General features: G+C 32.3%; 2 protein-coding genes across 2 annotated transcripts; both read left to right on the plus strand.

The window, feature by feature from the left end:
* The first annotated feature begins 1971 nt into the window (after positions 1-1971).
* LOC137838912 (uncharacterized) lies at positions 1972-3007 on the plus strand. The gene is made up of 2 exons (XM_068648121.2): positions 1972-2508; positions 2963-3007. Exons 1-2 carry the CDS (start codon positions 1972-1974, stop codon positions 3005-3007), a joined length of 582 nt encoding a protein of 193 aa, XP_068504222.2.
* A 9492-nt stretch (positions 3008-12499) lies between these two features.
* LOC137838089 (pre-mRNA-splicing factor ATP-dependent RNA helicase DEAH7) lies at positions 12500-18720 on the plus strand. Its single transcript, XM_090301226.1, has 13 exons — positions 12500-12640; positions 12930-13085; positions 13182-13327; positions 13536-13633; positions 13968-14076; positions 14847-15024; positions 15121-15350; positions 15443-15619; positions 15997-16068; positions 16181-16357; positions 16505-16566; positions 16662-16814; positions 16894-18720. The coding sequence occupies exons 1-13, from the start codon at positions 12631-12633 to the stop codon at positions 18491-18493; spliced, it is 3168 nt and encodes a 1055-aa protein (XP_090157352.1). The 5' UTR covers positions 12500-12630; the 3' UTR covers positions 18494-18720.
* The last annotated feature ends 584 nt before the right edge of the window (positions 18721-19304 follow it).

Here is a 19304-nt window from a genome sequence, read left to right on the forward strand (position 1 = left end):
AATTTATGACTTTATAAGAAATAAAAATCATTTAAATAAAAAAAGATATCAATTATATTTCATTAGTTTTTTCCTATCTCCATATAACTAAAAGAGAATGATTTTTTTATTACTATTAGAAAAGTTTAATTATTTATAATTTAATAGTACATTTTCAAATTGTGCCATCTAAAATTATATTCTCAATTATATAATTTGAAATATATTTATAAATGGTATACTTTATAAACATATTTATTAAATAATTTCAAATACATCTTTAAATCTTAAAATATATTTCAAATTATGTAATATTAAATAATTTTTTGAATTGTCTAATTTAAAATATTTTTTATATATTTTGAATTTTATAATTCAAAGTAATATTACAACACACACAAAATAAATACATATTAATGGGCCTAACAATAATAATTAAACTTTAAAAAAAAAATATTTTAGATTTTATAATTCAAAATAATATCACAAATACGTAAAAATAAATACATATTGATGGACCTAACAATAATAATTAAACTAAAAAAAATTGATTTGAAAAATCCGCACACATGAAATCAAGACAAAATCGCACCAAACTTAAATCGTAATTATAATTGTAAAATGCCTGAAAAAAATTAAATGGTAAAATTTGTGACACATGATCATCTAGAGAAGAAATGTACAACTAATCTAATTAATTTACTTCACATTTAATTTTTGTTTAATTTTTATAAAATTAATGTGATATACACATCAAACTCAAATTTTAGTTGTTGAGAGATGGAAATATATAAAAAGAGAAAAACAAAAAAGATCTTAAAATTTGTAAATTTAATGATTATGTTTTAAATTTTAAAGTTATTATTTATTAAAAATAAATTATCCTATTAAAAAATTATAAAAAATTGAGTTTTTTCTTTTCCTTTAACTAAAAAATCATAAATTATCGATTTGATAATAAACCAATCATAATATAGAGTTATCATATACAAAGTTAAATTTCCCTAAACAAGTATAATTATTATATGATAAATTTATTTATCATAATAAACCAATCAATATTATAAATTAAGACATAAATTTTAAATATATTTAAATATTAAGTTGACTAAGCAGTGCAGTCATAAATTTTTTTTATATTTTTTAATATGTATTTGTATTTATTAGAATGAATTATAAATTTATAATAACAATATAAATATAAAAGTAATATATTTTATATTTAATTTTTAACTTTAAAGATAACTGTATATGTAAATAATAAAAATAATGTGTTTTTGCTAGTTATAAATAGAGTGACTTATAGTCAAATGAAGTAGCAGAAGACGAATGTGCTATTTTCTTGAATCTTTAACCTCTCATTCTATTACAATTAGACCTGTTAACAATATTTATAATGCAATGCATTAGTTGTAAAAGAATTGTGTAATATGTTTAACTTGTATATCGACGAGTAAATTATAAAATTTTTAACTACTAAATATCGAACTCTGATAAATTCAAAAAAGTTACCGGACAAAATAATTATTAGACTTAATTAGACTTAATTACAGGAATATAATCACTATTAATGAGTCTATAATTAGACTTAATTATAGGAATATAATCAGGGTCTATAATTAGTCTTAATTATAGGAATATAATTACTATTAATGGGTCTATAATTAGTCTTAATTACATATGTTATGTTAGAAAAAGAATATGTACGGATCTGTACGGTTCTAATGCTATGGTTATATATATGTATAATTGCTATAGATGAAAGACAGATTGAATAAAACAGAAAATATTCTTTCATGGTATCAGAGCACAAAACTCTGATACCCGACAAACACAAAGCAAAGGCAACGGTGCACAACAGAATAATGCCAACAAAGCAAAGCACGAAGGAGGAGGTGCTAAGAAGACCTACTCGCCATATGATCTCAACGCGAGTGACAATCTCGGAAACATAATCACGCAAGTCCAATTGCGCGGAGAAAATTACGACGAATGGGCAAGAGCAGTAAAATCTCGCTTCGTGCCCGAAGAAAATGGGGCTTCATTGATGGAACACATATCCAACCAGAGGATGAGGCACCCGACCTTGAAGATTGGTGGACCGTGCAGTCCATGATTGTCTATTGGATTCTAAACACCATTGAACCAAGCTTACGATCCACAGTAGCATATGCTGAGACTGCACATAACTCGTGGGAAGACATTAAAGAAAGATTCTCGGTCGTGAATGGACCTAGAATTCAACAACTAAGGTCGGACTTGTCAAGATGCAAGCAGGAGGGAATGGTGGTGGCAACTTACTTTGGAAAATTGAAGGTCCTTTGGGATGAGCTTGCTAACAGTGACAAAATTCCATCTTGTACGTGTGGTGGATGCAAGTGTGGGATTGGTGCTCAGTTGGAAAAACAAAGGGAGGAGAAGGTTCATCAACTCCTTATGGGGTTGGATGACGCAAGCTACGGGACAGTAAGATCAAACATTCTGGCCTCAGACCCATTGCCGTCTCTGAACCGAGTATATGCTATGTTGGTACAAGAAGAAAGAGTGAGAATGATGGCCAAATCAACGGAAGAAAGGGGGTTGGTCGTGGGTCTCGCGATGTAGGCCAACTACAAAGAAAAAGGGCGTGGAGATATGGTAGAAAAATTAATGACGTGCAGTCATTGCGGTAAAAATGGTCACGACATGAAGGGATGCTTCCAATTGATCGGATATCCCGAATGGTGGGGTGACAGACCAAAAAGTGAAGGCAAATGGAAAGGGAACGCCAAGGGATGCGAAACAAAGGTAACCCGACACGTGCAAATGTGGCACGCGCTAGTGGAAGCAACAATCAAGCCAACAATGACGACAAGAAACTTGAGATGGCAGGTCTGACCAATGAACAATGGAAGGTACTGGTTCATATGATCAGCAAACAAAAATCAAATGAATAACAGAAAATGACTGGTAAGAGCATTTGGGATTTGTGGATTATTGACAGTGGGGCATCAAACCATATGACCGGGTCACTGGAAAATTTGAGTGAAAAGGAAACTATACAAGGGTACCCCGTAGGGTTACCCGATGGTGAACGTGTTTTAGCTTGCGAACAGGGAACAGTGACTCTTGAAGAAGGACTTGAATTGAAAAATGTCCTTTATGTTCCCAAATTAAAATGCAATTTACTTTCAGTACCTCAATTGACGGATGAAGAAAATTGTGTTGTAACATTCACTGATAAATTGTGTATTATACAGGACTGCACTTCGAGGACGCTGATTGGAGCAGGTGAACGGAAAGATGGGCTTTATTGGTATCGTGGGGTACGGAAGACTCAAGCATGTCAAGTCAAGATGGAAAATCAACTAGCACTTTGGCACCAAAGATTAGGACATCCGTCATTTAAGATTGTGCAAATGCTTCCTGATATAAGTGGGAAATGTACTCATGATGAGTTGAATAAAGTTTGTGAAGTTTGTGAAGAATCGAAACAAACGAGAGATAAGTTTTTCTTAAGTGCGCATCAAGCTTTGAATATTTTTGATTTAATTCATTGTGACTTATGGGGTCCTTATAAAACTCCTTCATCCTGTGGTGCTTCATATTTTTTGACAATTGTGGATGATTGTTCACGGGCAGTTTGGATCTATTTGTTAAAAGAAAAAACAGAGGTATCAGTGACTTTGAAAAAAAAATTCACACTCGTTGAGAGACAATACAACAAATGTGTTAAAATGGTTCGCTCTGACAATGGAACCGAATTCACGTGTCTAAAACAATATTTCATTCAACAAGGTATCCTTCACCAAACTTCCTGTGTCGGGACCCCGCAACAAAATGGACGCGTCGAACGCAAGCATCGGCATATTCTGAATGTTGCTTGGTCATTACGGTTTCAAGGCAATCTTCCCATTAAATTTTGGGGGGAATTCGTTTTGACTGCAGGCTACTTAATCAATCTCACACCATCCTCCATTCTAAAAGGAAAAACCTCTTATGAAGTGATCCATGGATGTGTACCCAGTTACGCGCACTTACGAGTATTTGGTTCATTATGTTATGCTCATAATCAAAATAGACAGCGGGATAAATTTGATAGTCGTAGCCGAAAATGTGTGTTTGTCGGGTATCCATATGGCCAAAAAGGATGGAAATTATTTGATTTGGAAATAGAAACTTTCTTTGTCTCTCGTGATGTACATTTTTTCGAAAATAAATTTCCATATTTTGAAGCCAAAAAGATGGACACTGCACCACCATTGCAAAACCCAATTATTGCCAACTCTTTAGAAACTGGAACGGACCCACATTTTCTTCATGAAGTTGCCTCCTCAAACCTAGATGAATGCATGTCAACCAACCCATTGCATCTCCCATCCCAGCCAAGGAGGATGCTACCCTCACAGATGACTTCGACCACACTATCAACGACTCCGATCCGTGTATAGAAGCCTCGACGCTACCCGCGGATCCACTGCCGCGTCCGACGGAGACGGCGCCGTCGGTTTCTTCACTACCGCTGACGGCCGCGGTTCCCCTTGGGCGAGGGCATCGCGCGAAGCTGCCTTCCGTACGATTACGCGATTTTTTCGCAGCCACCACGATACCGTCAAGCCCCTCTGTTCCGTCACCTCCTTCAACAGAATCCTCAGGTGTTTCGTATCCTATACATGATTTTGTGAATTGTGATTCCTTTTCTAAACATCATAAAAGTTTTCTTGCCTCTTTACACACCGAGCAGGAACCCCCTGTTCTTTTCTCAAGCGGTCCGAGAACCCCGGTGGCGTGATGCTATGGCACAGGAGATTCATGCTCTCGAACTCAATGACACCTGGAAACTCACCGCTCTCCCTCCTGGAAAGAAGGCACTTGGGTGTAAATGGATCTACAAAATCAAATACAACTCGGATGGAACAATTGAAAGATTCAAGGCTCGATTGGTAATTCTTGGCAATCATCAAGTGGAGGGTTTGGATTACAACGAGACGTTTTCTCCTGTCGTAAAGACGGTAACCATTCGCACAACTCTAGCAGTAGCAGCCGCAAAAGATTGGGAGCTTCATCATATGGACGTTCACAATGCGTTTCTCCATGGTGATCTTGATGATGAGGTTTATATGAAACTCCCTCCTGGCTTCCAAGAATCTCAACCAGGGGCAGTGTGCAAGCTTCAAAAGTCTCTATATGGCCTCCGACAGACCCCCAGGTGTTGGTTTGCTAAACTATCTTCTTCTCTCACTCGTTACGGCTTCCAACAATCCCCGAAGGATCATTCCCTGTTTACTCTCAATAATAATGACATACAGTTGGTTGTGCTAGTCTACGTTGATGATCTTGTGATTGCAGGGAATAATGGTACTGCCATCCAATGTTTTAAAGGCTACTTAAATCAATGCTTTCATATGAAAGATTTAGGCCGCCTCAAGTACTTCCTGGGGGTTGAAGTTGCTCGCTCCCCCAACGAAATCTTCCTTTGTCAGAGGAAATTTGCCTTAGATATCATTACTGAAGTCGGATTGTTGGGTGCGAAGCCCGCCACTACACCATGTGAAGAAAATCACAAATTGAGCTCCGCTACTGGTTCTTTTCTTTCTGACCCGGCTACTTATCGTAGACTTGTTGGGAGGTTAATTTATCTGTGTTTCACTCGACCTGACCTTGCCTACAGTGTCCAAGCTTTATCTCAATTTATGCAAAATCCACGAGCATTGGCAAGCTGCTCTTCGTGTTGTTCGATATTTAAAGGGGCATCCTGGACAAGGAATACTCCTACCTCGAGAGAACAACTTACAACTCTTTGGGTGGTGTGATTCTGATTGGGCAAGTTGTCCACTGACACGGAAATCTCTCACCGGATGGTTTATTCAACTCGGCACTTCCCCAATCTCTTGGAAAACCCAGAAACAACAAACGGTTTCTGCCTCCTCTGCTGAGGCTGAATATCGATCAATGGCTAAGACCACCCGAGAATTAAAGTGGATTAAAGACATTATCGCTTCTCTACATGTTCCTCATCCTGACCCAATTCGTCTTTATTGTGATAGTCAAGCAGCACTTCACATTGTTAAAAACCCGGTCTTCCACGAACGCACCAAACACATTGAAGTTGACTGCCACCTTGTTCGAGATGAAATCATTCACAAGCGCCTTCTTCCATCCTATGTGCCCACACATACACAACTAGCTGACCTTTTCACCAAAGCTCTCGGTGCTAAAAAGTTTGGAGCCATCTTGGTCAAGTTGGGCATTCAAGACTTACATGCTCCAACTTGAGGGGATATTACCGGACAAAATCATTATTAGACTTAATTACAGGAATATAATCACTATTAATGAGTCTATAATTAGACTTAATTATAGGAATATAATTACTATTAATGGGTCTATAATTAGTCTTAATTACAGATGTTTATGTTAGAAATAGAATTTGTACGGTTCTGTACTGTTATAATACTATAGATGAAAGACAGATTGAATAAAACAGAAAATATTTTTTCATTAATTTTTATATTTTTCTAATATTTTTGTTCCAGAAATATAGTATGAAAAATGATAACTCTGAAATTTTCGGTTTATATCGGAATCATACTTAAAAATGAATTGAAAATAGAACATTTGCTTAGAACTAATATGAAAGGAGATTTCACGTGAGTTCGGGTCGAATCAAATCAACTTGAACTCGAACAGACTCGATTCGGTTTGGGTAAATTTGGCAAAACATGGAATTGGGTCGATTCAGCTTGATATTGGTCTGAGCTGACTTAACCTGAACTTAGGTCGATTCAGGTTAACTTGTAATTAGGTTGACTCGGCTCGACCTAGACTTGTATCGTCTCGATTCGACTTGAAACTAGATCGACTCGACTTGACCTTCGCACAGACCGAATCAGCTAAACATGGACCGTAGTGAATCAGCTTAATTAGACTGAGGTTGAATAAGTTAGATATGTTATTCTTAATTATTTTGATTGAATTAGAGTTTTAAGTTTTATTCTTAATTATAATAATTTAAAAAGTAGTTTTGAAAATATATAATTTTTAAATACGAGTAGAGGTGAGTGGCAAAGAGGAAGATCTGACAGAAGCATAAATATGCTCGAAATTGCAATCGGTTTGTTGGTGCTAGGACTGTTTATGCACCTGCGTCCTACACCTCCAGCTTCCCTTAGTTGGACACCTTCACCTTTTGAAAGGCCTACAACTTCTCCACCACTCCCTCATTACTCTTTCCTAACGTTATGGCCCTTTCTTCTCTCTCTACTTTGTCTCTATGCCCTGCTGGGTTAAGCTGATTAGACACCATGTTTAGTGGGTGAGTTTAATCATTGTGTCCTCTTTATTATTTTTATTTAAAAAGATCATTGTGTTTGTAATTTAGGGAAAGAAATAAAACCTAATAGTTGTCCGTGTGAATGTAGGTTGCAGTTGGCGCCGAACCACGTTAAATCCTGTGTTGTTTATTTTATGCAGTTGATCTGTAATTATGTGTTGCTTCCGCGTGCATTTTGACATCAGATCTTGGTTCGTTTACACATTATATTTCATCAGTTTTTTCTTATCTCCATATAACTAAAAAATAATAATTTTTCTATTACTATTAGAAAAGTTTAAATTATTTTAATTTATTTAGTACATTTTGAAATACATTTTCAAATTGTGTCATCTAAAATTATATTGTGAATTATATAATTTGAAATATATTTATAAATTTGAAATATATTTATAAATGGTATACTTTATAAACATATTTATTAAATAATATCAAATACATCTTTAAATCTTAAAATATATTTTAAATTATATAATATTAAATAAATTTTGAATTGTCTAATTTAAATTAATTTGTATATATTTTGGATTTTATAATTCAAAGTAATATTACAACATACAAAAAAAATACATATTAATGGGCCTAACAATAATAATTAAACTTAAAAGAATTTGATTATATTTTAGATTTTATAATTCAAAATAATATCACAACAAAAAAAAAATATATGATTTGAAAAAGTCGCACATGAAATCAAAACAGAATCGCATAACCATAAATTAATTAGAAATGGAAGGCTGAAATCCATCAAATCGTCTATAAATATAAGTGTTCATTGGAATGAAAATTTCTTGCGCCATTAGCAACCTTGAAGTGATCTTGCAGCCAAGCAAGCAGAATTTGTTCTTCTTCTCAGAAATGGATCACAATAGTGACAAAAGGCATTCCAGTGATGATTCAAGAAGTGGTAGCGGAAGAGTGCGTAAGGGAGTAAGGGAGAAAGGATTCGTATGACCGTGATAATGATAGAGAGCGAAGAACATATGAAGATTCCAGGAGAACGCCTATTTCTAATTAAAAAGATCATTGTGTTTGTAATTTTGTACGTAATAGAGAAAGAAATAAAACCTAATAGTTGTCTGTGTGAATGTAGGTTGCAGTTGGCGACCAAACCACGTTAAACCTGTGTTGTTTATTTTATGTCGTTGATCCGTGATTATGTGTTGCTTTCGCGTGTGTTTTTTCTCATCGAGTGATATCATACCTTGTTCGTTTACACACTAGATTCGATCAACAGAAATTAATCGACGAGACATGAAATTTGGAGTTGCAGTAGCGTTCCAGAGCTAGGGTTTCGCAGAGGTGGAACATTGAGTTCCGTTGACAAATTACAAAAGTAGTACATGTAAATAGTTGAAGCGCAAGTGAACATTGTTCCATGACTTCAAGTGAAAGATTGTTGGGTATGAAGCTATGACTAATTGGGTTGGGCTGACTAGACACTATATTTAGTGAGTGAGTTTAATCATTGTCTTATTTATTATTTTAATAAGAGTGCTTGTAATTTTGTACGCACCAGAAAAGAAATAAAACCTAATAGTTGTCCGTGTGGATGTAGATTGCAGTTGACGACTGAAGCACGTTAAATCATGTGTTGTTTATTTGTTACAGTTAATTCATAATTATGTGTGTTGTTTATGTATACGTTTTTTCCTATCATGCCCACAGTTGTTACTTCAAAACTGAGAGGTCAATTATTAAAATTTTTGAAAATATCAAAGTTAAAGTAGTAAAATGTATAATTTAAAATATATTGTATTGGAAATTCACCTCACATAAATCATATTATCATCATAATTTTAATTTAATAATTAAAGTTTAATGGATGAAAGGATAAAATATGTAAAATTTATAACTTTAATGGTAAAATTAGTAAAAATATAAAAGCATAATGATAAAATATATTTTAACTTTATATAGTGAAATGGTTAGGATACAAAGTTAGAGAAATAAAAAAGAAGAATAATAAACCATTGTTATAATTGAGTAAAAGAGATAAAAGAAATAAAGAAAGGGTAAAAAATAGCAATGACCATTTTAAATTTTACCATAACAAACTTCCCAGTTTCAAATTATTCTTTCTTCCATCTACCTTACATACAACTCCTCTTTCTTTAAAAAAAAAAACTCAGTAATTAATAGTAAACAAAACCAAATCTTATTATGTAGGTTATGTACTAGTTTTTTTTTTTTGTCTTAGGCTCCTAATCATACTTGTATAAATGGATAATAAATATTATTAAATATATACTTAATTTAATATTGATTAATTTAGTGTTAAATGTGTTTTTTCGTCCATATAACACAAAATAAGTTTTTGTTATCTTTAGTTTAAATTTTAGATATTCGAAGTACTTGTAGTAAGAAAACTATTGAAATTAGTATTTTATTAATGTTTTTGGACATAATAAACAAATTTATTTTCAACATGAACTATATTATAATAACATCCACATTAGCAATGAGTATGTAGGAAATGATTTAACATCGTAATCTACAATGAAAATTTATTTGTCACGTATAAAAAAAACTGACAATAACCAATCTCAATAGTTTTCTTATTACAAGTATTTAGGAGGTCTAAAGTTTGAACTAGAGATGAAAACAAATTTTGAGTAAAAGTACAATGATAAAACACATATTTAATCCATTAATCTATTTTTAGGGATGAATTAGATCCTCGTGTCGTTTAGCACTACATCATACTACCAATGCATGTTTAAACATTTATGACCGTATTGTAAATTGAAGTAGTGGAAGTTTGGAAGTAGTATTAAAGATGATGTCATTTCCTCTATTTATATAGTTTTTTTTTACTTATCTTCTCTCATCAATCATTTTCGTCAAAATATTACAAATTTAAATAATAACATTTATATATCTTATCTTTAGAATAATTTAAAAAATATCAATCATATCTTTTATCTCTAGAATAATTACAATAAATCCAAATAATATCAATCATATATTTTATCTTAATGTCACAACATATTTAAATAATGACAACAATCAATTCATGAGTTTATAAAAAAATATCTAAATAAAAAATTATCAATTATATTTTATTAAGTTTTTCGTATCTCCATTAGAAAAGTTTAAATTATTTATAATTTATATAGTACATTTTGAAATACATTTTAAAATTATGCCATCATCAAATTATATTGTCAATTATATAATTTGAAATATATTTATAAATGGTATACTTTATAAACATATTTACTAAATAATATTAAATACATCTTTAAATCTTAAAATATATTTTAAATTATGTAATATGAAATAAATTTTTGAATTGTCTAATTTTTTTTTTATATTTTAGATTTTATAATTCAAAGTAATATTACAACACACACAAAAATACATATTAATGGACCAACAATAATAATTAAACTTAAAAAAATTTAATTGTATTTTAGATTTTATAATTTAAAATAATATCACAACACAGACAAAAATAATAATTAAACTTTTTTTTTTTTTTAAAAAGCTGCGCATGAAATCAAAATCAGAATTGCAACAAACTTAAATGGCAATTACAATTGTAAAATGCCTGAAAAAAAAATTGAATGGTAAAATGTGTGACACATGAATAATCTAGAGAAGAAATGTACCACTAATCTAATTAATTTATTTCACATTTTTTTAATTTTTATAAAATTAATGTGATATAAACATCAAACTCAAATTTAGTAGTTGAGAGATGAAATATATATAAAAAAAACAAAATAGATCTTAAAATTTGTAAATTTAAGGATTATTTTTAAAATTATTATTTATTAAAAATAAATTATCATATTAAAAAATTATAACAAATGAGTCTTTTCTTTTTTTCAACTAAAAAATCATAAATTATCAATTTTATAAGTTACAACAAATGATTCTAATAGATGCTGATATATGAATAGACTATAGAGTTAAATTTCACTAAACAATTATAGTTATTATATGATAAATTTTTTTATCATAATAAACCAATCAATATTATAAATTGAGACATAAATTTTAAATATATCTAATAATTATGATTAAGTTATTACCATATTTAAATATTAAGTTGACTATGTTTTAATCACAATATATGAATAGGTGCAGTCATAATTTTTTTTTTATTTTTTAATATGTATTTATATTTATTAGAATGAACTTTAAATTTATACTAACAATATAAATATACAAGTAATATGTTTTCGCTAGTTATAAATAAAGTGACTTCTAGGCCAAATGAAATAGAAGAAGACGAATGTGTTCTTCTCTTGAACCTTTAACCTCTCATTCTACTACACATGTTAACAATATTTATAATGCATTAATTGTAAAATGATTGTATAATAGGAAAAAAATTAATTTTTATATTTTTCTAATATTTTTGTTCCATAAATATTGTATGGAAAATGATAAGTCTGAAATTATTATTTATAATTTATTTATGTAGTACATTTTCAAATTGTGTCATCTAAGTTTAGAGGTGGTGATGCCGTTGCCTTTAGGGATCACCCTCTATTTATATAATTTTTTTTTACTTATCTCCTCTCATTCATCTTTTTTCATCATAATAATATTACAAATTAAAATAATAACAATTATATATTTTATCTTCAGAATAATTTAAATAATATCAAATATATCTTTTATCTCTATAACAATATCACAATAAATCTAAATAATATCAATCTTGTCTTTAGAATAATGTCACAACATATTTAAATAATAACAACCATCAATTTATGAGTTTATAAGAAATAAAAATATCTAAATAAAAAAAATTATCAATTATATTTCATTAATTTTTTCTTATCTCCATATAACTAAAAAAAAAGTAATTTTTCTATTACTATTAGAAAAGTTTAAATTATTTATAATTTATTTAGTACATTTTCAAATACATTTTCAAATTTTGCCATTTAAAATTATATTGTGAATTATATAATTTGAAATATATTTATAAATTTGAAATATATTTATAAATGGTATACTTTATAAACCTATTTATTAAATAATATCAAATACATCTTTAAATCTTAAAATATATTTTAAATTATATAATATTAAATAAATTTTTGAATTGTCTAATTCACAACACACAAAAAATATACATATTAATGTACCTAACAATAATAATTAAACTTAAAAAATATATGATTTGAAAAAAACGCGCGGATGAAATCAAAACAGAATCGCATAACCGTATATTAATTAGAAATGGAAGGCCGAGATCCATAGTATAGTTTATAAATATAAGTGTTCATTGCAATTAAAATTTCTTGCGCTATAATCAAATAATTTTGGACTTCGGAGTGATCTTGCAGCCAAACAAGCAGAATTTGTTATTCTCAGAAATGGATCACAGTAAATATTATTTTTCTGTTTCCTCTAGGTTCTTCAGATTAATCCAGAAATATCTATTGTTCTATGTTTCTTTTTTTCTGTCTGTTTTTTCTCGGGTTCTTCAGATTAATCTAAGTACTGAAAGCAAGAAATATCTATTGCTCTATCGTTTTTATATTTTGTTTACTCTAGGGTTTATCCAAGTACTGAAAGCAAGAAGTATCTATTGAACTACGCTTTTTTACAATTAGTCTCAGTGAACTGAAAGACCTAGCTATTGTTTATGACTCAGGCATTATCTATTTTGCAGTTGCAGGTAGGTCTGACTGGGATGATGACAAAAGGGATTGGAGTGAAACTCCACGAAGTGACAGTGTCTCTAGTTCTAGACGTCATCAACCTTCACCATCCCCAATGTTTTTAGGTGCCTCACCAGATGCACGACTAGTTTCACCATGGATTGGGGGTAACACACATTCATCAATGTTTTTAATCCCTATAGTTCAGTTTTATGATGGCAGTCTATGATTTAATATTTTTTATTTTGTTGAATTGAATGTAGTTAATTCATCTTCCCCCTGGGACCATGTTTCTCCATCTCCTATCCCAATACGTGCTTCTGGATATTCAGCCAAATCTTCTGTTTCTAGACACAGTGGACGGTCACATCAGTTAAATTTTTCATCTGAATCTTCAATTCCGTTTCAGGTATATTTTGCATCTAATTTCTGATAGTTAGTTCCCTTGTGAATTTGATAATTCGTTATAGATTATGCTGAACAAGTAAAATAAATGTTTTTAAAATATAAGTTCTGAATATCTTCCAGTTTTCTTCTTTCACACTAATTATTATGGATTACTTTTTAGTTTTAATATGCATGCTATGTCATCAACTTATATAATTGTGATTGTCCAGGATGAAGTGGCTGATAAGTCTGAATTGGCTGAAGACCACAAGTATGAGATTAGTGAAAGCATGCGTTTGGAGATGGAATATGACGCTGACCGAGCATGGTATCCAAATCTAGTTTGAAAAGTATTTTTTAGTTGATATTGTTTTAAAATCGCTGAATTTGAAAGTTGTTGTGCTATCATTGATCGGAGTGCATAATAATGATACATTGGAATATTGTGATGGTTCCTTTTTTGTGCTTGTCTTTTACAATTAATGACTTAAATTGCTTGATATATGGATTCAAAAAGGGACTCATCATGCAAGTTTTACCTTAGCGGTGATATAACTGAAGTTGTAGATGATTCTTTTTCACATCGCATTGTAGTTTTTAATTTGCAAAATCTATTTTGTTCATTTTTTATAGTTTAATCTAATTATAATTATATCGTGAAGGTATGACAGAGAGGAAGGTGGCACACTGTTTGATGGCGATAGCTCGTCACTTTTTCTTGGAGATGAAGCTTCATTTCAGAAAAAAGAGGCTGAGTTGGCCAAGAGACTGGTAACTTTTAGAATTTCTTGACATGTTTAAACTAACTTTTCCTTGCTTGTATTTGCAAAATTGTTAGTCATTTAGCTTCCTGCTACCAGTTAAAATATAAAAGTACATAAACTCCAGTTACTGCCCATAAGAAGATCTGATAAAATGGAAAAGCTTGCATGAGATGAAGTTCTACATCTTATCATTTGTATATTGTAGTTTATAGGTGGTTGCGTGGAAAATTTCATTCATTGTGATTTTTTAATTTGGTTATGTTTCCTTTAATCTCATCTAGGTAAAGATTGAAATCTTTGAAAGTTATTCTTATGAGTAACATGAATTAGTTTGGATCAGTTATGTGGTTTGGTAAGCTAGATGGATATGTTTTATGTTGCAATCTACTATCTTAGGGGGCTTTTGGGTGAATGACATTTGGGTATACACTCTTGTTAAAGATAGTTATTCTAATCTATATAGAGAGAGGAATTTGATTGTTTTTAATATGTATCTTAAGTATATTGTACCCTATATTTTAAAAATTTATGTTTCACTATATCAGACTTGTAATGTTTCACTATATTAGACTTGTGCATCAATCGTCATCTGTGTTTTAGGGTCAGTGTTTGCAATGTGCTGTATGTATGTACTATACACATATTTTCTTATTGTTCTATATGGTGAAATATTTTTGATTTTGCTTATTTGAGAAGCATTTAATTTGTTGGTGCATGCTGTTTAGGGCAAGTTGTATGGGTTTTGTTATCTTATAAGTGTTTTTGTCAATAATGCAGGTCAGAAGAGATGGGACCAAGATGTCCCTTGCACAGAGCAAGAAGTTGTCCCAACTTACAGCTGATAATGCTCAGTGGGAGGATAGGCAACTGGTGAGATCTGGAGCTGTTAGAGGTACAGAGATTCAGACTGAATTTGATGTTGAGGAAGAGCATAAAGCTATTCTTCTCGTTCATGGTAAATATTCATCCGGCCAACTTTGATGTTTTAATTTATTTTTGCGTGGTATGACTCCATTTTTTTGACTAATTGCTCTTTCCCTGTTGGCCACAGATACAAAGCCTCCTTTCCTTGATGGCAGAGTTGTTTTTACTAAGCAAGCTGAGCCAATTATGCCATTGAAAGATCCAACATCTGACATGGCTATAATATCTCGCAAAGGGTCTACCCTGGTTAGAGAAATACATGAGAAGCAGAGTATGAACAAGTCTCGCCAACGCTTTTGGGAACTTGCAGGCTCAAAGCTTGGTGATATCTTGGGCGTTGAGAAAACAGCAGAGCAGGTATTCTTCTGGGAATCTGGAGTAATTGTGTCCTTTGCTTTCTCTTTTCATGTTTGAAGACCTCATCTTATTTAAAATTTTGTAAATGCTAGATTGATGCAGACACTGCTGAAGTGGGTGAAGAGGGTGAAATTGATTATAAGGAGGAAGCTAAGTTTTCACAGCATTTGAAGAAGGGAGAAGCTGTGAGTGACTTTGCTAAGTCAAAAACCATTGCAGAGCAAAGACAATATCTGCCTATTTTTTCAGTGAGAGAAGAGTTATTACAGGTTGGCCTTTTTTCTTGGTTATGCATGTATTGATAGGTTCGTTTTTGGTCAAAATTTTAGGAACCTACTACGTCCAATCTTTTGGATTATGTAATTAATGATCACAATCAATCACAGTCTAAATGTTCAGAATTAGGAGATGGATATCTTTGTCATTATAGTTTTATTCATCTTTATATCATGTGGAAGGGGACTAGGATTGAACATGTCAACTCAATATTTATCTTCATATGATTTTTTGTTATAGCATAACCAAGTCCCTTTTCCTTCTTTCCTCCTGTTACGGTTTTGCATTTTGTAAGATTTTTGGATTTTTTGTTTCTCTCAGTCTTGTTTCATAAATGTTGTAATATTTTTTGTTGATATACAATGTGTAGGTGATCCGTGAAAATCAGGTGGTGGTGGTGGTTGGAGAAACTGGTTCAGGAAAGACAACACAATTGACACAGGTATAATTTTCTTTTTATTTACTTTGCCAATATCTTGTATTTGTTAATTAATCTTTATCCATCAAGAACAAAATCCCAGATAGACCTCTTAACATTTGATTTTTCTGAATAGTTTCTCCATGAGGATGGTTATACTATAGGCGGTATAGTGGGTTGCACCCAACCAAGACGTGTGGCAGCTATGAGTGTTGCCAAGAGAGTCAGTGAAGAGATGGATACAGACTTGGGTGATAAAGTTGGCTATGCTATACGTTTTGAAGATGTGACTGGGCCAAGTACCATAATAAAGGTGAACCCAACTTGTATTTGTTAGAAATAATTAGTGTGCTTCATGTTACAATGCAACAGTGTAGCTTAATGTAACTATGTTGATGATGGACACATTAATTATAAACTTGTGTGATATGCTCTAAACTTCTGCTTTTAACTTTTACAGTACATGACTGACGGTGTACTCCTGCGTGAAACACTGAAAGATGCCGATCTAGACAAGTATCGGTATGAAAATATGAACAAAATTTGCTTCCTATGTTCACATCTTATTTTTTGTTTGCAATAAAAAACCATAACCATCTTGTTTGAAACTGTTTCAGGGTTATTGTCATGGATGAAGCCCATGAAAGATCATTGAACACTGATGTTCTTTTTGGAATATTGAAAAAAGTTGTAGCTAGACGTCGTGATTTCAAGCTGATCGTTACATCTGCAACTCTGAATGCACAAAAATTTTCAAATTTCTTTGGAAGGTAAATTTCACTTTGTTATCTTGCATTGTTTCTGTTATTGACTTTTGTTAGATTCAACCTAATTGTGGCATTCTTGCAGTGTACCAATTTTTCACATTCCTGGGCGAACATTTCCCGTGAATACATTATGGAGTAAAACTCCAGTTGAAGATTACGTTGAAGGTGCAGTGAAGCAGGCTATGACTATTCACATAACCAGTCCTCCTGGAGACATCCTCATCTTCATGACTGGCCAAGATGAGATTGAGGCAGCTTGCTATGCTCTTGCAGAGAGAATGGAGCAGATGATGTCGTCTTCAAATAAAGTTGTTCCTAAACTCTTGATTCTTCCCATATACTCTCAGCTTCCTGCGGACTTACAAGCCAAGATATTTGAGAAAGCTGAAGATGGAGCTCGAAAATGCATTGTAGCTACTAATATTGCTGAGACATCACTAACTGTTGATGGTATCTTCTATGTCATAGACTCAGGCTATGGGAAAATGAAGGTGTATAACCCTAGGATGGGTATGGATGCTCTCCAGGTCTTCCCTGTTAGCCGTGCTGCTGCTAACCAGCGTGCTGGTCGAGCTGGTAGAACTGGCCCTGGTACATGCTATAGGTTGTACACTGAGAGTGCTTTCTTGAATGAAATGTTGCCAAGTCCTGTTCCAGAGATTCAGAGGACTAACCTTGGTAACGTGGTCTTGTTGCTGAAATCTCTGCAAGTTGAAAATCTACTCGATTTTGATTTCATGGATCCACCTCCTCAAGATAATATCCTCAATTCGCTGTACCAGTTGTGGGTGCTGGGTGCCCTTAACAATGCGGGGGGATTAACTGAGCTTGGGTGGAAAATGGTTGAATTCCCACTAGACCCTACACTTGCCAAGATGCTTTTGATGGGTGAACAGTTAGGGTGTCTTGAGGAGGTTTTGACAATTGTTTCCATGCTTTCTGTACCCTCTGTCTTCTTCAGACCCAAGGATCGAGCAGAGGAGAGTGACGCGGCTAGGGAGAGATTTTTTGTGCCAGAGTCCGATCACTTAACTCTGTACAATGTTTATCAGCAATGGAAACAACACGATTACCGAGGGGATTGGTGCAATGATCATTTCTTGCATGTGAAAGGTCTCCGAAAGGCGAGAGAAGTGAGATCCCAGTTGCTAGACATTCTCAAGACCTTAAAGATCCCCATAACCTCATGTTGGCCTGATACAGACATTGTAAGAAATGCAATTTGTTCTGCATATTTTCACAATGCAGCAAGGTTAAAGGGTGTGGGAGAGTATGTTAACTGCAGGAATGGGATGCCGTGTCATCTTCATCCCAGTAGTGCTCTCTATGGTATGGGTTGCACTCCTGAGTATGTGGTTTATCACGAGTTAATCTTGACCACGAAGGAGTACATGCAGTGTGCCACAGCAGTGGAGCCCCAGTGGCTGGCTGAATTGGGACCCATGTTTTTCTCTGTTAAGGATTCTGACACATCGTTGCTGGAGCATAAGAAGAGACAGAAACAAGAGAAAACAGCCATGGAGGAGGAGATGGAGAATTTGAAGAAGGTACAAACAGAGGTTGAGAGAGAAAGGAAACAGAAGGAGAAGCAAAAGACGGCTAAGCATCAGCAACAAATCTCCATGCCAGGTTTAAAAAAGGGTTCTTCAACATTCTTGAGACCAAAGAAGTTTGGTTTGTAAATTATACTGATAATACTGAAATGCAAAATGCAGAAAGTGTCCATAGCAAACAACTCATTATGTACAGATGTATTAAAAACCTCATCTTCCCCCTTTCATTGTTGTAGTTTATTCATTGTAATTAACTTGTACTTTATGGGGAAAAAATACAATTCTCTTTGTATTACCCATTTTAAATGAAGAATATATATCAGTTAATAATACTATTTGTGTTACCTTTGTTTTTGTCATTAGCTCTTATATAATTTAAAAATAAATATATATAATAATAGGTAGGTTTAGAATTAAATAATGTACAAATATTAAAATAATAATATTAAAAGTTGGATAATAGTTATATAAAAAATGTGAGTTGTTTTGGGATTTTTTTACTGCAGTGTTTAACAGTGCTTGCATGCAAAGTAGTGTTTGTCAATTTTTTAGTATAAAGTTTTACCAATGCACTACTGTTTATGATTTTACACAACCTATATAATTTGACAAAACTAAAAAATAAATACCGAGTTATAATAATGATTTATATAATTAATGAATGTTTTATATTTAGCTATTTGGACCGCATATACATACAGATCAAATTCAATAAATAAAATTTAACACTCTTTTTTTAAGTTGTATAAAATTTAAGTATTAAAATGAAGAGAGTAACAATAGAGACAATTTTAACAATGTAGTTCACGTAAATTTTGTTTTGTATGTAAAAAAATGGTAAGAGACTCATTTTAGGTACTTTCTTAACTATATAAATATTTAAAATTTGGATTAAAAATAATAATTTCGCATTATATAAATAAACAAAAAACATTTAAAT

The sequence above is a fragment of the Phaseolus vulgaris genome, chromosome 4, assembly GCF_051622355.1.
Source record: "Phaseolus vulgaris cultivar YP4 chromosome 4, ASM5162235v1, whole genome shotgun sequence".
Taxonomy (NCBI): Eukaryota; Viridiplantae; Streptophyta; class Magnoliopsida; order Fabales; family Fabaceae; genus Phaseolus; species Phaseolus vulgaris.